Source organism: Stegostoma tigrinum, chromosome 2 (assembly GCF_030684315.1).
Source record: "Stegostoma tigrinum isolate sSteTig4 chromosome 2, sSteTig4.hap1, whole genome shotgun sequence".
In the NCBI taxonomy this organism is placed as follows: Eukaryota; Metazoa; Chordata; class Chondrichthyes; order Orectolobiformes; family Stegostomatidae; genus Stegostoma; species Stegostoma tigrinum.
The window spans coordinates 114,403,621-114,431,436 of NC_081355.1; the positions used below are offsets into that span (position 1 = coordinate 114,403,621).

Sequence of the window (27,816 nt, forward strand, 5' to 3'; positions counted from 1 at the left end):
CACGCGAATGCACAAAAACAAACCCAATGTAACTTTAATAAACAGAACCTCGCGAGAGTGTGCGCGGCTCGGATCACGGAAGAGTGACTGGGACGGGCTGGCGTCTGCCAGGTGGATCGAAACTTCACCAGGCATCCTGGTGCCTGACAGCTGGACTGCAACTCGATTCGTGCATCTGTTGTCCCAACTCGGTATGGATTTCAGGCAATCAGCGTTTTCCTGCTTTTGGACCTTTTCTAGCACTAACAACACTCTGTCCAATTAAAAGTGTAACACTGCAGCATTCTGCTAGCAATTGAGAATGTCAGACAGAGTTGTCATTAGGTGCCGTATCTATTCTGAGATCTAGCGAGATTGTGGGATATTATCACGTGTGTTTTAATCTGCAGCTTGCAAAGGTTCCCAAATCTGCTGATTTAGCAATACTTTACAGCCGCCTGGCGTCCTGCTGTGACTTTAAGCGACTCCTTTGAAAATGCTACCCCCTTGTAATGTACAGAGTTCAGGGCAATCCCTCTCATTAGTGGACAGGAGCTGGCAGTCAGGCGACAGCTAATCGTTTGCTTGTTGTTAGTTTGCAGGGAGATCCTCACGAGGATGTCGGAGTTGATTGGGAAAGTTCAGACCGTGCTGGGACCGATCGATCCCAGACAACTGGGTCGAACCCTAACCCATGAGCATTTGACCATGTCTTTTGCTTTCTGTTACACGCCGCCACCCCCGGGTCAAGAAGCATGTTCTGAAATGCCGATTACCATGAATAACCTCTACTGGCTCAAACAGAACCCATACAGTCACAAAGCCAATCTGCTGTTGAACGAGGAAATGGAGGCCGTAGAAGAGGAACTCCTGCACTTTAAGAAGGTGGGCGGTGGGACTATCGTGGAAAACACGACCACTGGCATATGCAGAGACGTGAAGGCTCTACATCGCCTTTCTGAAGAAACTGGAGTTCAGATCATTGCTGGAGCAGGATTCTATGTGGCTGAGACCCACTCGTCTGAAACGCGGAGTGCATCCGTGGAGAAGGTAACTGCATATAACAGGGGTAAATCAGTATCATCAGCAGAGAAGGACCCTCACAGAATCGCGATGGATACAATTCATTCCCCCACTTCTATCACCAATTGTAATTAGTCTGAGAAAGCCGAGAACACTGGCGAGGTTTTATTGAGTAGGAAGAGTTAAGGATAGTGACATTTGGATATTGATCAGCCGGACAGCAAATAGCTCTTTCTCCAGTGGATTGCCAATATCAAAACACGCTGTCAGTGAGGGTTTTAGATTTTTTTTAGATCGGGTATTTGCTTTGACTGAGCGGAGAAGCGGTTGTGGCAGATTCCAATTTCTTCAGGCCCTCAGCCCTCACCAGTGCTTCCACTAACACGACTTGCTGCACTGATTTACTTAACCTAGGTAACCAATAGCCAAGGCCTGCTGATCTCACAAGTCAGCACAAACCAGCTGTGAAAACCATTCTTTGCCCCAGCTCAACCTACAGAAATAGATAATTTATTATCGGAAATTAGTTAAATCTTATCAAACAGGAATGTTCGGTCAAATAATTAACAAAGGCAAAACGCTACCCAAAACACTACCTTATTGACCTCACCATTCAAAGTACCTCTTCAGAACACTTGGCCTTCGATGAAATATCACTTAACGGATTACTCAGAAACGAACGAATTAAAGTGAAAGCGCGAGTTTGAGCATGTTATTGACGAAGGAATCGGAAACAGAGGGTAGTTGTAAATGAACGTGACCTGACTGGAGAGAAGGATGCATTCTCTTCCAGGGACTAGTGTTCAGACGTTTACTTTTCCAGTTTTGGCTACGATGAAGCGATGCACTTTCCAACGGACAACATGGGGACGCAATACAATCTATTTGGTGCTATTTAAAGAAAGTTGCAAAGGTATAGGCATCGACCTTCTAGAAACATATCTTCACAAATCTTCGGAAATGGCAGAGCTAGTTGATAAATTCATTCAGGGACTAAATTGGATGTCTGTTTTTCTTAAAAATAGGGAGGTTGAAAACTAAAAGAAAGAAGCTGTGCTAAACATTTACTAAACACTGTTTACATCATTATTTAGGCCTCCGTTTGTGCATATGATATAATTCTGGTCACCAAACTTCAGAAGAGATATCAAAGGTTTGAAGAGAGTACCTGGGAATTTCACCTAGATCTAGACCTGAAAAGTCAGCGTTCCTGCACCACTGATGCTGTTTGGCCTGCTGTGTTCATTCAGCTCTACTCCGCGTTGTCATAGATGTTTACTAGTCTGATCTTTCCACTGTCACCCAAGATACAGTGATGATCCCAATGTTCATCAAGTATTCATGGTGTTATAATAATATTGGCCTTCTATGTCTGCAGAGGATGGCTCTTCTGAGCGAGACAGCATGTTTTTGCATCCTGATGACTGGCCATGCGACTGCACTTAATCCAATATAAATATAAAATAAACCAGTAAAAATTATAACACAGTGGACTATATGACAAGATAATAAAGTGTGAAGCTGGATGAACACTGCAGGCCAAGCAGCATCTCAGGAGCACAAAAGCTGACGTTTCGGGCCTAGACCCTTCATCAGAGAGGGGGATGGGGTGAGGGTTCTGGAATAAATAGGGAGAGAGGGGGAGACGGACCGAAGATGGAGAGAAAAGAAGATAGTTGGAGAGGAGAGTATAGGTGGGGAGGTAGGGAGGGGATAGGTCAGTCCAGGGAAGGCGGACAGGTCAAGGAGGTGGGATGAGGTTAGTAGGTAGGAAATTGAGGTGCGGCTTGGGGTGGGAGGAAGGGATAGGTGAGAAGAAGAACAGGTTATGGAGGGAGAGACAGGCTGGGCTGGTTGTGTGATACAGTGGGGGGAGGGGACGAATTGGGCAGGTTTTAGGATGCGGTGGGGGAAGGGGAGATTTTGAAGCTGGTTGAGTCCACATTGATACCATTGGGCTGCAGGGTTCCCAAGTGGAATATGAGTTGCTGTTCCTGCAACCTTCGCGTGGCATCATTGTGGCACTGCAGGAGGCCCATGATGGACATGTCATCTAAAGAATGGGAGGGGAAGTGGAAATGGTTCGCGACTGGGAGGTGCAGTTGTTTATTGCGAACTGAGCAGAGATGTTCTGCAAAGCGGTCCCCAAGCCTCCGCTTGGTTTCCCCGATGTAGAGGAAGCCACACCGGGTACAATGGACACAGTATACCACATTGGCAGATGTGCAGGTGAACCTCTGCTTAATATGGAAAGTCATCTTGGGGCCTGGGATAGGGGTGAGGGAGGAGGTGTGGGGGCAAGTGTAGTACTTCCTGCGGTTGCAGAGGAAGGTGCCGGGTGTGGTGGGGTTGGAGGGCAGTGTGGAGCGAACAAGGGAGTCACGGAGAGAGTGGTCTCTCTGGAAAGCAGACAAGGGTGAGGATGGAAAAATGTCTTGGGAGGTAGGGTCGGATTGTAGATGGCGGAAGTGTCGGAGGATGATGCGTTGTATCCGGAGGTTGGTGGGGTGGTGTGTGAGAACGAGGGGGATCCTCTTTGGGCGGTTGTGGCGGGGACGGGGTGTGAGGGATGTGTTGCGAGAAATGTGGGAGACGCGGTCAAGGGTGTTCTCGACCACTGTGGGGGGAATGTTGCGGTCCTTGAAGAACTTGGACATCTGGGATGTGCGGGAGTGGAATGCCTCATCATGGGAGCAGATGCGGCGGAGGCGGAGGAATTGGGAATAGGGGATGGAATTTTTGCAGGAGGGTGGGTGGGAGGAGGTGTATTCTAGGTCGCTGTGGGAGTCAGTGGGCTTGAAATGGATATCTGTTACAGTACTGGTTCATTGAATGCTTCATGTTGTAAATCTTACAAGCTTAGAAATATACTGAATAGATACAATTTTTCTTAAAAAAAATTAAGTGTTTCTATTTCTAAAAATTGTCAGTTGTTAAGTCTGTCCACTTCTTTCCAATGCAGTTATTTAGATGCCAGAATGGAACTGATTGCCCCAAATTTTAGTGAATCATTCAGTTCCTAAAATTTGTTAAAATTTACTTGCAGGGCTAATAAGTTTGAAGGGCATTACGGATATCTCAAAGTGTTGTGAAATTGATTAGGGAGGTCATTTTCAGTGGGGGTGTAAATTGGCAGAAGCAAATCACTTCCCATTATACTGCTCACCTGTTATTCCTTTCGATTGCAGTTGTTTATGTTTTTAATCTTTTGAACTGGCTGGAGTGAGTCAGGCAGAATGTAAAGTGTATTTTCTCAGTGCAATAGTCAAGTGGATCTTGGAATTATCAGACTTCTCTGTTTGTGCTAAACACAGTTAAGGTAGTTCTCAAAATATTCATGAACATGACTGAAGGATGTACATAGTCAAATCCCATCACATCAAATTGTTTGTAAAGAACAAAATAGTTTTGCATACAGTAGGTGGTTTTACAAATATTAAAACTGATCTAAATAAATAACTAGTTAATTCTAGCACATCATTCACAATCATTGGAGTTGTATATTTTCAAAATAAAAATAATTGCACTTCATGTGAAATTAAACTCACATATAGAAATGAAATGATTAGGGGAGAAGAACGTTAATATTCAAGGGTTTGAATTCAGCATAATTCCTCCACTAGACTCAGGAACTTCATCAAGTCAGGTCCTTACATTATTTCGGCTGAGTTCAATTGATAGCATTGAAGATTAGCAACAGCAAATTTCCTTGGTTGATATGGAGCAATGCCATCAAGCCTCATAACTGTCTTCATGACCCTGCAGCTTTTGAAATCATTAGTGTAGTGCCAGTGTGTGTGTATGGTTTTACAGACTGTGTTTTATTACCCCATCCCTCTCCTCCATCAGTTTACTATTGCTCTAGGAAAGCATTCAAGTAACGTGCATTTTACTTTATAGATGATAGTGCTTGAATGTTGTGCTAGTAAGAATTCAATCACCACCATGAAATAGTCTTGTTCCTTGCACTGAGGTAAACAGAAACATGGACATTTAATTACATTTCTAGAATAAGCCTTGAGACAAACCTTGGCACAGAGCAGAGCCTGAAGATGAATTTGAATGACATATTGATGCTATAAAAATACAAATGGCTGGATTTTAGTAGAAACTGGCAATGTGCCCATTTCAGGGAGTTTCACAGAGGGTTTGTTTGTTTATGTGGCTCTTGTGAATTTCTTGTGCTATGGTCTGCAGTGCACCTCATTATCTAAGCACCACACTTCAAGGGTGCTCTCTCACCTTGTCTTGCAGTTTCTAGTGACAGAATTATTTGCCATTGCTGGGACTTCCTGGGATTCCCCGCACTGACACTGGTACCTTTTTTAAGATGCAATTGTGTGCCAGGCTGTCATTCAGGAGCTGCCCTTCAAGGTTGATGTGTGTGAAGCATTGCCTCAGATGTGGCTGAGAAAGGGAGATTAGCTCTCTGCTTCGACAGGGGCCTGGAGCTCCTGATGGGAAGGTTGCTGCAGATGAGGGCTGCCCTTTTTCCTCAGGACAGACAGAGGACACCATGGCACCAGACCCTACCAGTCTGGTCTGAAGTTGCCACCTAGGTCAGGATGATGTCCATGGTCTGGAGATGTGCACGGTAATACTGCAGGAAGGTCAGTGGCATTTTGTGGTCTGCAAGGGGGAGTGCCACTACTTCTCTCTGTCACTCTCACTGTTGCATGCAGCATTTCCCCTCACTCACTCTGTCGACCTCGCGCAGCATCCCCTCACCACCACTGCTACCCCACCCCCATGCAACCCTACCCCTCACAGCACTAACCCTGCATGGCATCTGCACAGCTGACTCACTCACCCGGAAGCCCACCCCATCTTTCCTCCACTTGCACTAGCACCAGCATCACTGCCAGACATCTCAACTAATCTCTCATCTCATTTAATCCCTGTCCTTGTCTCAGTCCAGGGGAAGAAAACAGCCTACAATAGGGTGGACAGATCTAAGAAGGGTGGTGTGGTACCTGACATCTATCGTCTCAGTCCTTATGAAGAGAGCATCCTTGCCTGAGTGGCAGAGAACAGAGATCATTCTTCAGGTGTTGCTTAACCTTCCATGTCCCAACAAACAAAGCATTCTCAAATGCTGTATGGCTCTCCCCTTACCTCTTCTGTAAATGTTATCTTAATAAATCCAAACTACAGCCCTATTTTGCAGTTTCTCTGGGCAAATTGACTTGAAGACTGGAGGAATGCACCCATGTTATTTGTATCATGCTGCCTCTGGCATGTGAGCATCTGACTGCCTCCATGCACAGGTTGTTGGTTAGTATGGGAGGTTCAACACGCTCATCATCTGCTGGATCTATGCAATACTCTATTGGTCTAGCCATTTGTGCTCAGTGCCAAAATCAGGACAACAGATGGTTTTTAAAATTTGCACATGGGATGAGAGCATCACTGGCTAGGCTTGCATCTATTGCCCCTCACAAAGGGTAGTGAAGAGTCAACCATATTGAGGGACTTTGAGGTCGAGGGACTTTGACCTCAGTCCACATGACCTTTTATCACAAGGAAACCGGATGGTTCTGGCCCAGCCAAAGGAGGAACTACATGCAGGTTACCCACAAGTCTCTTCAGGTGGCACAGTGGCTCAGTGGTTAGCACTGCTGCCTCACAGATCCAGGGACCCGTTTGATTCCCCCCTTGGGCAACTGTCTGTGCCGAGTTTGCATATTCTCCCCATGTCTGCATGGGTTTCCTCCGGGTGCTCTGATTTCCTCCCACAGTCCCAAAATGTGCAGGCTAGGTGAATTGGCCATGCTAAATTGCCCATAGTGTTCAGGGGTGTGTCGATTCAGTAGTTTACAGGGGATTGGGTCTGGGTGGGATGCTCTGTGGGTCGGTGTGGACTTGTTGGGCCGAAGGAGCTGTTACCACACTGTAGGGATTCTATGAATCTATGAAAAAAAGCCTCCTTTCAGAAAACTCCTGTGGTGGATGGGCCCTTTATCTCCACTCACTCTCCACACTAAATCCTGATGGACTTAAAGGTATCTGTGCAGGATACATACAGTATATCTGAACCCTCTAACCACAAAAGTGCTGGGGTTGTCCAACCAATCCTTCAAGGCCAAGAGACTTCACTATACATCAGACCCCTGCAACTCCAGCTGCAGACTCCGGGACTGCAGTGAGACAGAATGGGAGGGATAGGAAGAAGAAGAAGACTTTATGAGGGCACATAGATGGCATTGTTGACATTTCATTATAAATATGTGATCGCACTTGTAAATGTGTGTACAGCTGTGTGAGTGAATGTCATTTTAGCTGCAGTGGGAAGAATGAAGTTTAGGAGGCTACACATCTTAACATCACTCAATGTACTAACCCTGACTGAATGATAGCTATCCTTTCCAAAGCACTCATGTTAGCATGAAACTTCATCAAGTTTGAATGTATTACCATCAGATATTGCGAAGGCTTCCATCTGTTTGTAAACTCAACATTTATTAGACCGCATGAACGACATAACAAGATGAAAGTGTTAATCTGTACGTTTTAGTCACAGAGAATTACACAGGACATGCTGGTCTCGACAACATCAAAACATTCGCAGTCAGTGAGAAATCACTTCACATAACTCAGTTGCACCAGACCAGGTTCACGAGGAAGCGTTGTCTACATTGCTCTAGCTGATGTTGCTGTACTCTAGGAAGGTGCAGCTCATTTTAAAGAGTGTTCTCATGTTCTTGGCACAATGCTGCAGCTTTCATGAATCTCATTGTCCATCCCATTGCCTTCATGCATCCTCCAATTGCATGGGGTAGAGATTCTGAAAATCAAGCAATGCCCTCTCTCTGAACAGTAATGTCAAACATGAACTGCATGGAATCCTGTTGAGAAGGGACCATCCTAAATCACTGACCCCAATGGAAGAAAGTGTCGCATTGCAGATACACTGGGCAAATGAAATCGCATTCTGACCTCCATTTCTGAACATAGTACACTGCCACTGCCCCTCTCTGATATGCATGGCATTCCAATGGAAGATGCACCACTGTAACGTTCCTGTATTTCTGCTTCAGCATGAGGGCAACTATAGCTGGAAGCTCCACTATAGGGGTCAACTCCACATCTGTCAGAGGTTGATGCTGGCCTTTCAGATAGCAGCACAAGTGCATTGGAAGCAGGGATGACCACAGGCTTTGTGCTTGGATCTATTTGGGACAGTTCTTATAATCCTATGTGGACCATATCAGAAACATAGTGACTCCTCATTCAGCAGTCATAGTAAACACGAGAATATTTGAACAAAGTCCTTCAAATATTGGGACATAGAAGTCCCCAAAAAGATGAGTGGGGTGCTTCTAACTTGATGTTGCAAACCTCTGCCCTAATTCAGGTGTGTGTTCTTTTAGGCACATGTAGCAGGTTAAACATGCGGCAACAATAATAAGGACTTACTACCCCCATCCTCAATCCCTATAGTATCCAAGAAAATCAGCACTGCATATGCGACAATGGTGTGAATGTTTTATTGTTAAAGATGTGAAGTGAGTAGTTCTGCAGTTTAAGTAGGCCATATATAGGACCCTGGAAGGTGATTGCCATTTTGTCAAGAGGGGAGAAGTTTTCTAGGCTGCAGTAAAGTACTTGTGTCTCACAACACTTGTAGGATTGATCCATAATGTTGAATATTGTGGTCAGCAGTGCCTGGACCAGGATTTTCAGTCAACATAGAAGGATCAATGTGCAAAGTTCACATACAGCATTTTGTGATAACAGATATCTTTTAGCTGTATGGCTATCTATTTAATTGCACTCTGAAGGTCCACACATCACACAAAGGTGAACCCTCTCCATCACAGAATTGAATAGTTAATCCACCCACTTTGATGTGGTGGCAACCATTTTACTTCCAACTGGGCTTGTGATTTGGATGAGGATGGAAGGTAACAGTGGTCATGCTTCACAGAGTGAATCACAGACTCAGTCTCTCAGTCTAGGTGACGCTTCCAATTCTTCACATTTTTTTCTTTGTCCTCCCATCAACTGTGAAATGGGATGAGGTATTAGTTGCATGCAAATGTGTGCAAATAGGCCTCTTGCCATTCACTAACAAGACACATCTCACTGTGCAAAACTTTGTTACAAAATTGGACTTTTTTCTCTTGATGTCCAAAATCTCATTTCTTCTGATCTTGTCAAATTTCCCAACTGACTCACCATTGTTCATACCATTTAGGAACTAAGGAAGCTTCTGCCCAAAGCTTTTCTTTACCTGTCCACAGTAGCCAGCTTGACACACTTAGCACATGCCTACACATCACTATTGTTGACCCTCATTGTTGTCCATTTAGTTGCCTTAAATAGTGAAGCTGAGAAGAGCTTTTGCTGTAATGAATATTAGCCAAATCAAGGAGAGATATCACAGGTTTGAGGTTTGTAATTGACAAAAAATATAGCTGAAGTTGTTAACAAAGTGTGGAGCTGGGTGAACACAGCAGGCCAAGCAGCATCTCAGGAGCACAAAAGCTGACGTTTCGGGCCTAGACTCTTCATCAGAGAGGGAGATGGGGAGAGGGAACTGGAATAAATAAGGAGAGAGGGGGAGGCCAACCAAAGTTGCAGTGGGAGAGAGATTCCCTGAGGTTGGTCCGGAGGGAGGAGGGTAACTTCTTCAGGTTAGGCATCCCTGGAAGAGGCTTCGCAGTGAGGTTAAAATTGTATCGGTGATAATGGGAAATGCAGATGCTGTTAGAGATAATGGGAACTGCAGATGCTGGAGAATCCAAGATAATAAACTGATGAAGGGTCTAGGCCCGAAACGTCAGCTTTTGTGCTCCTAAGATGCTGCTTGGCCTGCTGTGTTCATCCAGCTCCACACTTTGTTATCTTCGATTCTCCAGCATCTGCAGTTCCCATTGTAGCTGAAGTTGTTTGCAGCTTTTGATGTGATGTAAAGTTAGAGAGAAATCATTGATCTTGGTGATAGCAGGCTATGTTTTTTGAGTTTTTTTAGCTTGAAGCTGAGTAGCAATAATTGAGTATAGTTAAGCTAAGCTTCAAGTGATATTCAGGAAGGTGGAGGAATTAGGTCAAGCTGTGTCAATTCTACTGGAAGCTGAGTAGTTTTTCTTTCCCAATGTTGATTTGTAAGAAATTCTGGTTTAGTTGATACAGAGTGGAATAGCATTGCAAAGATTGAAGTATCAAAGCTGCAATTGTAAAGAAAGTTGACATAACACCTGAAATCTGACCTCACATTTATTGGTTATGTCACTGAGGCTGAAAAAGCCAGTGCAGAAGGTGTGCTGGTGTAATTGTAGCAATAAAGAAATAACGGTTTTTTTGTGGCAACCTCAATAACCTTCAGATTTACCAATATACTTTATAGGTTATGGATTCTATTTGACAACATATAACTGTTTTGGAGGCAAGCAATGCATTGTTTACAGGCCGAAAGGATATTGTACAAGCAGCAATGAATCAAAATTGAGGACAACATCCATATAGGTGCAGTGCTAAAGTGGTGAGTTATGGATGATTTCCAGCGGAGAATGAAGTTCAAGGTATCACTTACACTCCAGAGATGCTGGAAAGTGATGCAATTTTGATGTAAACTGGGTGAGATATTATTTTTCCAGGCCAGATGTAATAGCCATTGGTTAAGTTGTCATAAACCTGCTGTGAAGATATAGTCTTTGAACTTGAGGGTGAAGATGTAAAGTGACAGAGGTGGAAGTATATGGAATGTTTTAAAGTGGAAGGAGACGCTCTAAGTGGAGAAACTTCAGAGGTGATGGTGACATCAGAGGATGGCATTGGATGGATTAGGCTGGGCATAAAGGTCTGGAAAGTTGGGGAAATGATGAAGTAGTTTTAAGTAGTCTTGTCAAATATTAGAATCTTTACAGTGGCAGGGGTAAGGTGAACATCATGTTTGGGGTAGTGGCAAAGGTTGAAGCTTATCAACAACATGAAAACATAATAAGAAGAGAAATTGGGAGGTTTTGAGTTTATGTAGAAATTGCTGGGTGAAGTAAACAGTTATCTTTGCCGTGAGCACTATTTTTAACATGTTAGTTATTGTGGAATGCTGGTTTAATTATATCACCAGATTTGGTTTGCTGTAGCTAACAGATATTCTGGCGAATGAAATTCTCCATGGAGCTGATGGAACTGACATCAAGTGTGGAGTGATCGGAGAAATTGGCTGCTCTTGGCCAATGATGGAGAGTGAGCGAAAAGTTCTTCAAGCTACAGCTGAGGCACAAACACAGCTCGGCTGCCCTGTCATCATTCACCCAGGCAGAAATAGTGATTCACCTTTCCACATCATCCGAATCCTGCAAGAGGCTGGAGCTGACATCTCTAAAACAGTCATGTCCCATCTAGATCGGTAAGTGGAGAATGCTGTAGAAAAACTCAACTTATGTCCAAGATCCTTAACTTTTCTGGTATTTTCTTATCCAAATAAGGCAACTAATTACTGTTAGAATAATCCACATATCACTATGCTTAGGGAAGTGAGAGCAAAGCATCAGAAGAATTATTATTTTTGAAGCAAACACTTTAGAAATACAGTAATTGCTTCAGTTTGTGTACATATTCTTTGGATAGGTGAAGCAAATAATATACATGAAATATTTTAATCTTATACTACTCCTATACTTCCTATACTACTCTATGCAGTTCCTGATTAGTAACAGGATTAGTACCCTTGTCTTTCACACTGGAGAATGGGGTTTAACTCCCTAATGGGGAGTATGTGCTGTATCTGAGTTGAGCAGTGCGCCAGTAAGTTTTCTTTAAAGAGAGATAATGGGAACTGCAGATGCTGGAGAATCCGAGATAACAAAGTGTGGAGCTGGATGAACACAGCAGGCCAAGCAGCATCTTAGGAGAACAAAAGCTGACGTTTCGGGCCTGGACCCTTCATCAGAAAATGGGGATGGGGAGAGGATTATGAAATAAATAGGGAGAGAGGGGGAGGCGGACCGAAGATGGATAAAGGTAGGTGCAGAGGAGAGTGTGGGTGGGGAGGCAGGGAGGGGATAGGTTAGTCCGGGGAGGACGGACAGGTCAAGGAGGCGGGATGAGGTTAGTAGGTAGAAAGTGGGGTGCGGCTTGAGGTGGGAGGAGGGGATAGGTGAGAGGAAGAACAGATTCGGCGGGCGGGGTTGAGCTGGGCTGGTTTTAGGATGCAGTGGGGGAGGGGAGATTTTGAAGCTTGTGGAATCTACATTGATACCATTGGGCTGCAGGATTCCCAAGCGGAATATGAGTTGCTGTTCCTGCAACTTACGGTGGCATCATTATGGCACTGCAGGAGGCCCAGGATGGACATGTCGTTTGAGGAATGGGAGGGGGAGATGAAATAGTTTGTGACTGGGAGGTACAGTTGTTTATTGTGAACCTAGCATAGGTGTTCTGCAAAGCGATCCCCAAGCCTCCACTTGGTTTCCCCAATGTAGAGGAAGCCACACCGGTACAGCGGATGCAGTATACCACATTGGCGGATGTGCAGGTGAACATCTGCTTGATGTGGAAAGTCATCTTGGGGCCTGGGATGGGGGTGAGGGAGGAGGTGTGGGGGCAGGTGTAGCACTTCCTGCGGTTGCAGTGGAAGGTGCCGGGTGTGGTGGGATTGGAGGGGTGTGTGGAGCGGACAAGGGAGTCACGGAGAGAGTGGTCTCTCCGGAAGGTAGACAAAGGTGGGGTTGGAAACATGTCTTTAGTGGTGGGGTCACATTGTAGATGGTGGAAGTGTCGGAGGATGAGGCATTGTATCCGGAGGTTGGTGGGGTGGTATGTGAGGATGAGGGGGATTCTCTTTTGGCGGTTATTGCGGGGGCGGGGTATGACGAATGAGGTGCGGGAAATGCGGGAGACACAGTGGAAGGCGTTCTTGACCACTGCAGGGGAAGTTGCGGTCTTTGAAGAACTTGGACATCTGGGATGTACGGGAGTGGAATGCCTCATCCTGGGAGCAGATGCAGCAGAGGCGAAGGAATTGGGAATAGGGGATGGAATTTTTGCAGGATGGTGGGTGGGAGGAGGTGTATTCCAGGTAGCTGTGGGAGTCGGTGGGCTTGAAATGGACATCAGTTTGTAGGTGATTGCGTGAGATGGAGACAGAAAGGTCCAGGAAGGTGAAGGATGCGTTGGAGATGGTCCAGGTGAATTTAAGGTTGGAGTGGAAGGTGTTGGTGAAGTGGATGAACTGTTCGAGCTCCTCTTGGGAGCATGAGGCGGCGCTGATACAGTCATCAATGTAACAGAGGAAGAAGTGGGGTTTAGGGCCAGTGTAGGTGTGAAAGAGGGACTGTTCCACATATCCTACAAAGAGGCAGGCAATGTTCTTTCAATGGTGGCTTAGTGGCTAGCACTGTTGCCTCACAGCACCCGGGACCATGGTTCAATCCCATCCTTGGGTGACTGTCTGTGTAGGTTTTGCACATTCTCTCTGTTTCTACTGGCTACTCCAGTTTCCTCTCACAGTCCAAAGATGTGCAAGTTAAGTAGATTGGTCATACTAAATTGCCCATTACATCCAGGAATGTGCAGTCTAGGTGGGTTAGCCATAGGACATGCAGGGCTACAGTGAGGTGGGTCCGGGTGGGATGCTTTTCAGATTGTCTGTGTGGATTTGTTGGGCTAAGTAGCTTGCTTCCACACTGCAGGGATTCTATGATTGAAAGTAAGATAACAGATTCTACACCAAACTGTATTGTTTATAAGTTCAGATTAATGCTATGATTACAAAATGATCGTTACTCTTAGACCAAACTCATTAGTGTGAAGGTTTACCCCAGCTAACAGACTTTTCAGAAGAAGAAATTCTTCTGGTAGTCCTAATGGATGTTGATTGACAAAGTCAGATCAATACATTTTTGTTGCAATTGTAGACCAGGCTTGTTGTCTTTATTGTGTCACTAATAGTCTGGTACAACATGCAAATTTTATTAATTGTTAAATTATTGTTAATTTGATTACACATAGGATTATGTATGCTTAAAAACAATGAAACAGGGCATTCAGCCCAACCAGTTCATGCTGATAATAAAATGTGAGGCTGGATGAACACAGCAGGCCAAGCAGCATCTCAGGAGCACAAAAGCTGACGTTTCGGGCCTAGACCCTTCATCAGAGAGTTCATGCTGATATTTAAGATCTTCTTGAATGTTCTCCTAACTCTTCTCATCTAAAGCTACCGTCATAACTATCGCTTCTTCCCCAGTTGCCTGTCTGGCTTTAAATGCATGTATATTGTGCTCTTCAACCTTTCCCTTTAGTGACAACTCCATATTCATTGGATAAAGAAGTTCTTTCTGAATGATCTTTTGGATTTCTTGGTGATCAAGTTATATCAATGGTCTCTAGTTATGCTTAGAGAAAAAAATTCTCACCATATTTACTCAATCAAAATTTATCACAATTTTAAAGACCTCCATTAGGTCACCCCACAGACATCTTCAACCAGGCTATCAGTCCTTCCTGATATGTATAACCATGTAATCCTGGTGCCAACATCTAATAAACGAAGATCTGAACTCTGTTCATATGTGTTGTTTTGACCCCAGCCAGTAATTCAGGTCACAGAGTGAAACCTGGTTTGATAGACCGTACATTCTATTTTTGCTGTTGGTTATTACGGTGGTAAGTCTTGAATATATTCATACAAGGCTGTTAATGTATATTTTTAGCAAAATATCATAAATTTACTAAAGAAAAGGAAAACTATATAATTCATATATAACAGGGAAAGATTCAATACTTTTTCCCAGTAGTGCTCTTTATAGCTCTCCCACCCCTCTAATTTTGTATCAGTATCACTTTGTCTCCTCTTAAAAAATTCTTCCTCAACTAATGAGGTTGTTAGCATTTTCTTCCAACAACTGTTTGTGCGTTCAATGGATGTGATTCTCTTCATTCCTGTCTCCCTCTGAGACATATAGAGAGGCTACTGAGTTTTCAATAATTTTGATAATGACAAAGCTGCTAATACAGTTTTAGACTTACTTGATGGCCTGACGACTTTCAGAACTAAACTACCCTTCTATTGGGATGGAACTGTTATTCTCAACCTGATTGGGGTACACATTCACAGATCAAAATTATACCAATTTGAATTTAATGCTTGTAGGAGAATAGAAATCAGAGTAGGTCTGCTCTGCTATTCAAGTAGATCATGATTGACCATCTATCTCAAAGCTACTTACACACCGTCCCACCAGATCTCTTAAAGTCATTTCACTCTAGAGCAAGCTCATTGATTGAACTTCCATGGACCTCTAGGATCAATAATTCCAAAGAGTCATCACTTTCTGATTGATGGAATTCCTCCTTAACACAGTTGTGAAAGATCTACCCCCTACAATGACCTAATGTCCCCTGTTACTAGAGTCACTAACCAGGTGAAACATCTTATTTTTATCAACCCTATGTCAACCTAAATATTCTCAATCTGAAATAACTTGCTCCCTGGTTAGTTCTCCAATATATTGGTCCAAGAAACAAATTCTAAAACACTCCATGAACTCTTGCTTGAGGCTACCCTCGTCAAATTGATTAATTCCATCTATGAATGCACTGGTTTACAGTGTGTCCTAATGTGGAGCTACTGTTAAGGGACCAATAGATTACTCCTAGGAGGGACTTTGCTTCCTTGCTATTTCTATTTCTACCTGACTGACTCAATGCTTATATCTCTACTGCCTATGTCATTCACTGCAGCACTGCTTTCATTCTTTGCTAACAAATTACACCAACTCCTTTTCCTTTCTTCTTATCCTCACTAAATACTAAGCACCCTTGTATATTCACCTCCCAGATCTGGTGTCCATTAACCACATGTCTATAATTTCCATCAGGTCATACCCACTTATCTCAATTTGCAATGTTAACTTAGTAACTTCTTTTTCAAAAGCTATATGCATTCAGCTACAAAGTCTTTTAGTTTGTCCTGTCATCAATTTTCCCGACTCTTGTCTGATTCCTTAGTGCAATAAGGGGTTTGTCTTGCTTTCTCCCTCCACTTTAAGCTTGATGGCCTTGGCAAATATCATCCCTTCATTGGATTATTCCCTTCTTCTGCTGTGTCTTATATCAAGCTTTATCCTTGTTACATTGCATTATTTGTTATCTGGTCTCTAAATTCTGTCCCAAATATGCCCGTCTTCTTGCCACACCAGCATTGGAACCAACACAGCTTCCATCTTTGCTGAGCTAGAAAAGTACAAATTGAGAAATTTCTCTTGCATAGATTTCAGGATTTTTTCCCCTCTTTTCATACTTTTAATTTTTTTTAGCCTAATTGAAGGGGAGGCGATGGTCTATTATTGCTAGACTATTAATCCAGAGACCTAAATAACATTCGGGGGACCTGGGCTCAAATCCTGCCACAGCAGATAGTAGAATTTGTATTCAATAAAATATCTGGAATTAAGAATCTAATAATGACCATGAATCCATTGTTGATTGTCGGAAAAACCAACCTGGTTCACTAATGTCCTTTAGGGAAGGAAACCGCCATCCTTACCTGGTCTGGCCTACATATGACTCCAGACCCACAGCAATGTGGTTGATAGGGCAGCACAGAGGCTCAGTGGTTATCCTGCAACCTAACATCGCCAGGGACCTGCATTCGATTCCACCCTCAGATGACCGACTGTGTGGAGTTTGCACATTCTCCCTGTGTCTGGCTGGGTTTTCTCCAGGTGTTTCAGTTTACTCCCACAGTCCAAGGATGTGCAGGCTCAGTGGCTTGGCCATGCTAAATTGCCCATACTGTTCAGGGATGTGTAGGTTAGGTGGGTTGTATTGGGGATGGGTCTGGGTGGGATGCTCTGAAGGTCAGTGTGGACTTGAGGGCTCAAGGGCCTGTTTCCACACTGTAGAGATTCTATGATGATTATGACTCACAACTGCCCATTGGGCAATAAATGCTGCCTGGCCAGTAATGCCTTCATCCCATTAAGGAATAAAGGATTCAAAGGTGCAGAGTTCTGTAGTATTGGGAATTTAAATGTTTGTCCTATTTCTGTATTTGTGTGCATACATGAACTGCATGTATGTTGAAGTTGTGTGTAGATTTTTAAGTGTTACTTATTTACTTCTGTGTAGCTGTTCCTCAATAGTTACAGTTACAGTGTTTGCATATAAATGTGCTGATAAAGAATACAAATATACATTTAATGTTCATATTGAAGTATTGCTAAATAGAATACTAACCTTCTGATCCAGGAAAAGTAATTGTCATATGTGGTGTTATTTGAGATTATGGAAAAAAATAATAGTTGAGCTCCACAAAACAATTGAAATGTCACAGTCACAAAAACAAAGTTGCTGGAAAAGCTCAGCAGGTTTGGCAGCATCTGTGGAGGAGAAAACAGAGTTAACATTTTGGGTCCGGTGACCCTTCCTCAGAACTGTGGGCCTGGAGTCACATGTAGGCCAGACCAGGTAAGGATGACAGATTTCCCTTCTTGAAGGGCATTAATGAAACAGATGGGTTTTTCCAACAATTAACAATGAAGTCATGATCATCATTAGATTCTTAATTCCAGATATTTTGTTGAATTCAGATTCCACCAATTGCCATGGCAGGATTCAAACCTGGGTCCCCAGAACTTTATTTGGGTCTCTGGGTTAATAGTCCAGCAATTCTACCAATAGGCTGTTGCCAAAATGACTGAAAATGTAAATTATAGGCTGCCTGGAGAGAAAAATCTACAGAATTCCACACTTAGAAATGCAAGGGAAACTTCAAACAACTTACAAAAGGGGAAGAAGCAAGTAAAAATAGATTGGATTGTGTATTTATTCTGAGAATACAGACATGATGAGGAGCAAACAAGCCACTGCTCAACAGGAAGCCATTCTTATGGATTATGTCCCAAAGTGTGGGTACAGTTTCTTTTCCCTTTGAAAAATATCCATGTGTAGGATTAAAAAGCCAGTTTCAACTCTATCGGAGCATATCAGAGGGATTGAATTTTCTTGTGTGTACCAACCTTCGTTCAAGCATTAGCGTGCTATGATGATCGCAGTTGGAGAACTAAACCCGACCCTTTCAGCATCGAACTGAAATTCTTTATACATTATTCATCACCTTTTACTTCACTTCAGCTTTCTATAATACATTTTCATAGAGTATATGAATAAAAACTCTGGCTAATGTTTCATATGTACAGCAACTGATGAAACGTTAATAAGATATATAAAAAAGAAAAAAAGGGGATGGTAAAGTAGGGATGCAATGATGAAACTATTTAGGATGATGGGAGAGGCATACGAATTGACCAAAGAAAGCAACAGACTTGAGAATTGGGAACAGTTTAGTTTCCAACAAAGAAGACCAAGAGGCTGATTAGAGGAGGAAATAGAGTATGAGAGTAAACTTGTAGGAAACATACAAACCAATAGTAAAAGCTTCTATTGGTATGTAAAGAGAAAAACGATTTGTAAGGACAAGTATAGGTCCCCTACAGTCAAAAGCTGGGGAGTTTATAAGGCGGAACAAAAAGATGGCAGACCAATTAAAAGCATACTTCAGTTTTCTGTTCACAATGGAAGTTATAAATAACATCCCAAAAAATAAGGAAACACAGGGCCTGATGGGAAGGAGGAATTGAAATAATTCATATTAGTAGGGAAGTGATATTGGGGAAACTAAAGGAATTAAAAGCAAATCTCTAGGAACAAGTGTCATCTCAAAATACTACAGAAAGTGACCCTAGAAGTAATAGGTGTGCTAATGGTCATCTTCCAAAATTCTATACACTCTGAAAGAGTTCCTATCGACTGTAGGGTAGCTAATGTAACCTCACTATTTAAGAAGGAAGGCAGAGAGAAAACACTCGGTGTGACATTGGTAGTGGGAGAAAAAGTTAGAGCCTATTGTAAAAGCCACTTGGAACATAGTGACAAGATCGGACAGAGTCAGCAGGAATTTATGAAAGGGAAGTCAAATTTGACAATCTGCAAGAATTATTTTGAGAATGTAATTAATAAAGCAAATAAGGGGGAGACAGTAGATTTGAATTATTTCGATTTTCAAAAGGCTTCTGATAGGGTTCCACGTAAGATATTAGTATGTGAAATTAAATCATATAGCATTAGAAATTTTGCGCTGAAATGGATTGAGAACTGTTCAGCAGACAGATAAATGGGTCTTTTTCCACATGGCCAGTGACTAGTGGGGTACCACAGAGACCAGTGCTTGGATCCCAGCAATCTGAGATTAAATCCACAGAAGAATCTCATTGTTACAAAAATAATAAAAGGACAAAACTAAAGGTTCTGTATCTGAATGCAAATAGCAGTTGAACTGATAAACATAAGAACAATGTGATAATCATTACAGAGACATGGCTACAGAGTGATATGGACTGGGACCTGAAAATGGAAGATTACATGACATTTAGGAAGGACAAGGAGCTATGAAATAGTAGAAGAATGGCTCTGTTAATTAATAATGGTATTATCATAAAACTAACTGAAGTGAACTGCCAAAGTAGGTTAAGGGCTAGGCCAATAGTGATACAGCAGCAGACATTTAAGGGCATGTATCAAAGTATCATACAATACAGAAGAAATCTTTTGGGCCATTGAATCTGTACCAACAAAATCTCCTCTAAATCTACACATGGCCCATAGCCTTGAAGGTTATGACATTTCAAGTGTTCATCCAAGTTTTTAAAGGTTGTAAGGTTTCCTGCCTCAACTACCTTCCCAGGACATGCATTCCATTTTCCCACCACCTTCTGGATCACAATACACAGAACAGTTAACATTTCAATGAGAAGGAAAAATTCCAACTGGAGAACCCACCATCTGCGGTTAATAAAAAAGTTAAAGATAGTATTAAACTAAAGAACAGGATATAATTGCTTAGAAAATTTATAATTCTTAGAAAATGCAAAATAATCACGCAGCATTAATATGGTTTTGTGAAAAGGAAATCGTGTTTCACAAATTTATTGGAGTTATATTATAAAGTAACGAGTACCACAGATAGAGGAGAAGAGGTAGATCTATAATCAGATTTACAGAAGGCAATTGGTAAGGAGCTACATCAAATGTTATTGTGAAAAATGACTGCCATGTCAGAGGTAGCATTTTGACACGGATGGAAAATTGACTAGCTAACAGGAACTAAAAAGTAAAATAGATGGGTCATTTTTCTGTTTGGCAAGATGTAATTATTCATATCACAGCAAGCTGGTAAGATGGATACAGAACTGGCTTAATCAGAGAAGACAGAGGGTAGTAGTGGAAGTGTGTTTTTCTGACTAGAGATCTGTGACCAGTGACATTCTGCAGGGACCCGTCTGGCACCCTGTTTGTAATACATAAGTGATTAGAAGGAGAATGTAGGTGGCCTGATTAGTAAGTTTGTGGATGATACGAAGACTGGGGGACCTGTGGACAGCGAGGAGAATTGCGGAGAATGCAGCAGGATATAGATAGACACAAGGCTTAGATGGAGAAACAGCAAATGGAATTTAATCTGGTCAAATGCAAGGTGATGCATTTTGGAAAATCTAATGCAGAAGGAAAGTATACAATAAATGGTAGAATAAATAAATTAATATAATACAATAAATTACAATAAATTAGTAGCATCAAGATACCATGGGATCTAGGGCTACAGTTCCCTGGAAGTGGCAACACAAATGGATGTAGTTGTCAAGAGAGCATATGGTGTGATTAACTTTCACTGGTCGGGGATTAGAGCATAAAAATCAGCAAGTCATGTTGCAGCTGTGTGGAACTTTAGTTAAACCACACTCTTTTTTTTGAATATTGTGCAGAATTCTGGCCACAACACTATCAAAGGACGTGGAAGCGTTGGAGAGGGTACAGAAACAGTTTGCCAGGATGCTGAGATAACAAGGTGTAGAACTGGATGAACACAGCAGGCGAAGCAGCATCAAAAGAGCAGGAAGGCTGACGTTTCAGACCTAGACCCTTCTTCAAGGGTCTAGGCCTGAAACCTCAGCCTTCCTGCTCCTCTGATGCTGCTTGGCCTGCTATGTTCACCCAGCCCTGAACCTTGTTATCTCAAATTCTCCCGCATCTGCAGTTCCTACTATCTCTTGCCAGGATGCTGCCTCGTTTGGAGGTATAATTATGAGGAGAGATAGGACAAACTTGGTTTGTTTTCACTTGAATGTTGAAGGTTGAGGAGGCAACCTGATAGAAGTTTACAAAATTATGAGAGGCATGGATAGTAGGAATCTTTCTCCCAGGCTAGGAAACATAGTTTAAGGTAACATAGGGTAAGTTTGCAAAAGATACGAGAGACAAAATTTTTGCATGCAGTCGTGATGGATTAAGGGCCTATTCCTGTGCCATACTTTCCTTTGTCTTTTTGTTCTTATGCACAACAGGAATCAGTTCTGGTATATGAGGCAGATGAAATCATAATGGCATGGATCAAGATTGCTAACTTTGCTGATAACACAAAAATAGGTAGAAGTGTAAATTGAGAAGAGGGCAAGGGAGGGGAGGATACAAAGAGATTTAAATTAAGTTAGTGAGCAATGATCTGGCAAGTGGAGACTAACATGGGAAAATATGAAATTGTTTCTTTTTGGCAGAAGTAATAAAAAAGAAGCATATTATCTAATTAGTGAAAGAATGCGGATCTCTGAGATGCAGAGGGATCTGGGTGTCTTAGTGTATGAATCACTGAAGGTTAGTATGCAGGTACGGCCAGTAATTAGGAATGCAAATCGAATCCTACTACAGTTTATTGGTCTACTTGTTTAAGGAGGAATGGAAATGCATTGGTAATGGTTCAGCAAAAGTTTCCTAGATTAAAATTCAGATGAATGGGTTATCTTACAAGGTAAGGTTAGATAGACCAGGCTTGTATCTATGGAAGAATGGAAGAGTAAGTAGCAACTTAAGTGAAACAATTAAGGTTCTGAGGGATCTTGACAGAGTTGATATGGAACAGATGTTTCCTATCATGGCAGAATATAGTGTTGGGGTCTGTGTTTTAAAATAAGTGGTAACCCTTTTAACATAGAGATGAGAGAATATCTTTTTCTCATGTGAGTTTCTGAGTCTTTGGAATTCTCTTACTTGAGAAGCAGTGAAAACAGAGTCTGACTATTTTTCATCCAAAGTTGGATAGTTTATTGATGAACAACTGGTGAAATGTTAGTGGTGGAAGACAGAATTGTGAAATAATCAGGTTAGTCAGGATGTTATTGAATGGTAGAGCAGGCCTGAGGGGCTGAGAGGCTGACTTCTGATCCTAAATCATTTATTTGTAAATGGCAAGCTGGAACTCTCCTGGTCACTGCTGTCTTAATCTCAATAACTCATTGATTAATCGTTAAGGGTGCTTGAGCCATTCAGGAAATTAGGCATGACTACTGATAATGGGAGGAAAAGATGAATGAATAAATGAATTTGGTTTCTTTTGGCTTGGTCTTCGAACTATGATATTGTAGAAGTCTGACAGTCCTGCCAGTACTGTAATGCAGTGGATCTTCTGCACTGATTTTTAGCTTCTTCATTGTACAGGAAACGCTATTTCATCTGTGTGTGCAGGGCTACTTTGTCGCACAGTTGCACAGCAGGATTTCAGCAGTAGCAAATTCTGTGTAAACGATTTAACCCTGTTGTATTTCAGCCAGCATCTATTTGAAAATTTGCTGTTTCATTGTAATTTTATTTGAATTTTTTTAACGATAAAGTAATGAAAGGGATATAAGATTTAATGTACTAAAACTGGCCAGCAAGCAGGAAGGGTGAAGTTGAGAAGTGTTTATACTTTCATTTAATGTTGTTCATGTGTTTGCAGTCTAAGCAATATTACAATTAATGTGATCCTTCTAACACTTGAGTAGTTTACTATCTTTATATCAGTGAGCTTAAAATATACAATTAGTCTCAGCGAAATCTGTTAACTTTGACAAAGGACTTTGACAACCCACTTTTGTAATTTATAAGCTGTTGCATTGAATGAATGAATGAATTGAATGACTGAATTAGCTTTATTGTCACATATGATACCATCAGCAAATTTGATCATTTTCATTAATTTCTGAGCCCAGGTCAATTATCTAAATGAGAAGCTACAGTAACATAAAGACGAGCTCTGAGACACCTCTTCTTGACTCTCTCTCAATGAGTTAACTCCCCTAAGGAGTAGTTATTGTCTTCTCCCATCAGTCAATCCTTATTGAATTTCTAGTTTTACCCTGAATTCACAATGAACTGGGCACAATCTGAGTGAGCATAACAGTAGCAAATGAAATTCAATGTAAACAGACAAGTGCAAAGTATTCCTGATCAAATGGGAAAATAACCATCACACCTGTTTCATGAAATAAGTTGAAAATTCTTAAAGATGTAGTGGAAAGAAACCTGGAAATCACAGTAAGCTCAACCTTCATATCCCAATGGTGCAGTAGCAATCAACAAAGCAAGTAATCTGCTACATAGCCAAAGCAGTAGAAAACAAATCAAAGTAATAATTTTAAGTGTTTTTTTTGCCAAACTGCAGCTTGCAATGTGTTTAGACACAAAACAAATACTGAAGCCTAGAAACAGTGTAAAGACATGTGAAAGACTGATATGGAATTAACTTAATCTGGAATGTTAGTTTAACTTAGTAATGGGATATGAGGTCTATATTAGTAAACAATAATCGAATGTTTTAAGGCAGACAGTGATTGATACTTGCAATGGAATTGCCGAAAGACCTAGCGAAGGCAAAAACTCTGATTGCATGTGAGAAATAAATGAATCATTCACCTGTGGGACAGGTTACTTCCAGGTGGGTCTCTGATTTGGTTCTTCATTGTTTCTTCATTCCTCATTACCATGTGATCAAGTTTAAGTTTCTTTAAGGAAGAGTCATATTAGACTCGAAAAGTCAATTGTGTATACCTCTTCACAGATGCTGCCAGACCTGCGCAGTTGCTGCAACGCATTTTCTTTTAATTACAGCAGTTTAAGATGAATGAGATGGGAATCATACTGAATCTAGCAGCGAGATGGGGACCATACTGAATCTAGCAGCAAGACACTTGTTATTAATATGTTAAATGGCCGATGATATCACATTACTGGCCAAGTACAGAGTCTGTGGGCTGTGCTAAACATTGTGAATCTTTCGTTAAAATTATTGTAGTAGAGCGAATTATAAGGCAAGTAACATTTCGTCTGTTGTTTTGGTCCTTGCATTGAGTTCATACAGAGGCCATGGTGTTATGGGGTTACTCAACCTGGCGTGTACCTTGCCTTTTGACTATTTGAACTTGTTTGGCGTCATTAAATAAAAGCAAGGGTTGATACCGCTTAAAATCAAGAAGACTCATTAGGCGAGTCTGTTTTCTCGGTTAATCTTTAGGAATTCTTCAAGTATAAATTGAGGGTCTTGTCGCCTACTGTATGATTAAGGGACCAGGCCATTACTGCGGAACTGATGTTTGAGAATTAGCCGTTCGCCAAATCATAACCCACAGCGTGCTCAGCATCCAGGCACCTGTGCACATCTGCCTCCCTCCAAACGTGCCGCTCTATTAGAACTTGTCGATTATTCCCGTTTTATTATTTTGCTGTGATACTACGAGCATGCTGACAAAAGGGCTTTCATTCAAGCTTTCAACATCACTATAAACTCCTTCCTCTGCGTTGTGAGAAAGCAAACTGTATTCGAGAGGTATGTTGGGAAGGAGAATACCAGAACACAACCCAGGTGACCCAGTGTGTCCGAGAAGGAACTTATTCAAGCTTATTTAGGTTGAAGGTAAAGAACATCGTTCTGATTCTTGATCGTAAACTTCAGGGCAGCTCATATCCCAGGTTTGACGAGTCCAGTAAAATTTGCCCCATTTTAATGCTTAAAATGGATCAGTGCAGACTCCAACTTTCAGAGTTCTGGTGAAGGTGCAGGAGTTTAGTATAATTCACCCTTCCGTTATTGGATTAAAGTAGCACTACCTCAGAACCACATCGAAGCATGTAAGCTAAGAAAAATGACGAACATTAGTCATAAAGTGGCGCTAGCATGTGCGTTAGAATAGGGATCACTGTTGAAAAGATAGGTATGGACATGCTTTTTCATAGCTCCCTTATCTTTACCAGGACCATACTTGAGCAGGATAAACTGCTGGAGTTTGCCGAACTGGGAAGTTATCTGGAGTACGATCTATTCGGCACGGAAATGCTAAATTATGTGTTTTGCCCCGTTGTGGATATGCCTTGTGACATTGAAAGGATCGATCGGTAGGTATTACCTCGAACACCTTTCAAAGAAAGTCGATGTTTTAATAGAGATATACACTCTTTACGTTGACCTCAACTGTTAAGCGTTCTCTACCAAGTAATTTGCCATTTCTTCCTTTATGTAATAACATCTGAATGACAGCGATGGCATTTACGGTGCCGACTCTTAACTGTTAATAACCCATTGGAACAAGTATTTCACAGTGTCTTACTGCGAGATACTGATATCAGAAAACTTTGCATAGAGGAAAATACTGAGCATGATTTTCAACGAGAGATGGGGTGGTTCTCGTTGTTTGGGAAATCGGCTGCACTCTTGATGTGGAGATCTAAGTTAGTTCAACACTCGCCATATATCTGAGAGTAAGAGGGGGCACCGTGCTTCGCAGAAATAGTTGTTTCTCCTTTACGACAAAGCTGTAATCTTGAGCGCTTAAACTAAAGGAATAATTATTACATTTCTATGGCAAGGTTAACTGTATTTAACACCGGACAAATTGATCGAAATTCACGTACATGTCATTTGACATTCATTCATTGCCATTGCCTGTATGTTTGTTTTTATTTACAACATAGAAATGTTTCTTTAGTATATGCAACAAGCTTGGGAATTATTTTCTATATTCACTGTACTTCCCCGAGAATAAATGAAGCCTATCTTTAACCAAAAAACTGTGTTTTCCCCCTAAACCCATGGTCTTTTCGACAGTACCTTCGATTAATTTAACATCAACAGCTAAGGTCTGCTTAGGTTTTGCTGCAAGGACCCAGGGCTTGAGGGATAGCAACTTTAGAAATCCAGCTCTTCGAGGTAGTTCGGAGAGTCCCACTCAGCCATGCTTCAGCTCGTCTGCGACTGAAACATGATTCATGCCTTTGTTGCCGCTGGACTAAATTACAGTGTACCACTGACGGGTGGTAAACATAACTACATCCAAAACGCTCTTACCCAGATCCTAATTCGCAACAAACTGCCATTTATCCATTAGCCCTGTGCTTGCCGACCGGCATTAACTTCAGGTTGAGCAATGCCTTGAGGTTGGATTTCTGATTCTTGTTTTCAAATCCCTCCCTCTCCTCCCTATTTTTACAACTTTCACTGGCCCATCTGAAATACCTCCGTGCCCTTCAATTCTGACCACTTGTGCATCCTCCATTTTAATGGTCTCATTGTTGGTTGCTGATGCCTTCAGCTGCTCAGATGCTCGGCTCGGGAACCTCCTCCCTGGATTTTATTCACCCTTTCTCGTCCTTTTCCGGATTCTTACTACTCCGCTACATTCAGTTGCTTGCTCTAATTTATCCTTCTGTGGCTCCTTGCCAGATGTTTTTGGATAATGTTCACGTGCAGTGTAGAAGGACACTTTAATCAGGTTAAAGGCTCTGCAAAAATGCAAGGTTTTTTATGTTTAAGTGGTTTGAGTCCGAATTCCTGCGCTGTGTACATTTTGCTTCAGGAATGACACCATGCCTGACCAAAGACGGTTTCACAAGGAACCCCAGAAAAGGATTGCAGTTTGAATAAGGAAAATATGCCCTGACTTGAAACAGAAACGGAAATTCCTAGAAAAATTCTTATTTTTTCTGGAAAAACCTTAAATCTGCTTCCTCTCCACTGCAAGACTTACTGAGTTTTTTTCCAGCATTTTCAGCTTTTGTTTCTGGTTTCGAACATCCTCAGGTCTTTCGTCCTGACTTTATGTCCTGACATGAGCTGGCCAGTAAGTGCAATTGTGTTTTTCAGGATCCGTTTGCTCATTGATGAAGGTTATGGAGACAGCTTGCTGATGGCCCACGATATTCACACCAAGAACAGGTTAACTAAGTACGGAGGGCACGGCTATTCCCACATTCTCACCAACATCGTCCCGAAAATGAAGCAGAGAGACGTCCCCCAGTCTGCCATCGACAAGATTCTAGTGGAAAATCCGAAACGTTGGCTAACGTTCAAACAATCGAATATTTGAACCTATCCGATTCTTTTGAAATAATTTACAGTTGATTTTAAAGATCGTATTTTCTGATAGACTGAATTATAGTTGATTTAAGAGCAACGCTTTCCTCCTAAAGTCATAATTCCCATCATAAAGTATATATATATATATATATATATATATAACCGTGTTGAATCGGGGTAAAAACAATGAACTCGTAGCAGCATGTGTTGAGTTCTTGATTTGCCATGATCTCTTACTGTTTGTTTGCAGATAAGGAGACGTTGTGCAAAGTTAATGAGGTAGATCGTACAATTTGTTGCGGTATTTAGCGTAATAGGAACGGGCTTAAAACAATTAAACTGCCCACTGGGGGCTGATTTTAACTCGGGCCATAATTTCTTGATTTGTTGCTGGCCTTCTACGGCGCGTACAATTAGTGCTCCGGATAAGGCGGGCATTAATCATGTATACAGCATAAATGTATACAATGTTTCTGCAATAAACTACTTGCTTACTCACGCAGTAATGGTCGTCCTTAAAAATTATTTGTTTGCTGAAGACCACCATGGATTGTTCCCAGACCCTGGTAAAGTGCTTTGACAATGCAAATGTATGTTTATCATCGTCTTCCCGCTTCTTTTCTATTGATAACTTTAAGATTTAATGT

The 27,816-nt window shown here is 41.9% G+C and overlaps 1 protein-coding gene across 2 annotated transcripts; it reads left to right on the top strand.

Annotated features, from left to right (window-relative positions):
• The first annotated feature begins 49 nt into the window (after positions 1–49).
• On the top strand, positions 50–27,671 carry pter (phosphotriesterase related). Of its 2 annotated transcripts, XM_048524464.2 has the most exons (5): positions 54–191; positions 575–1,029; positions 11,091–11,356; positions 25,072–25,212; positions 26,957–27,671. In XM_048524464.2, exons 2-5 carry the CDS (start codon positions 598–600, stop codon positions 27,177–27,179), a joined length of 1,062 nt encoding a protein of 353 aa, XP_048380421.1. In that variant the 5' UTR covers positions 54–191; positions 575–597; the 3' UTR covers positions 27,180–27,671. The 2 variants fall into 2 exon arrangements, with proteins under 2 accessions (XP_059494631.1, XP_048380421.1); XM_059638648.1 differs by lacking the exon at positions 25,072–25,212 and having other exon boundaries at positions 50–191.
• The last annotated feature ends 145 nt before the right edge of the window (positions 27,672–27,816 follow it).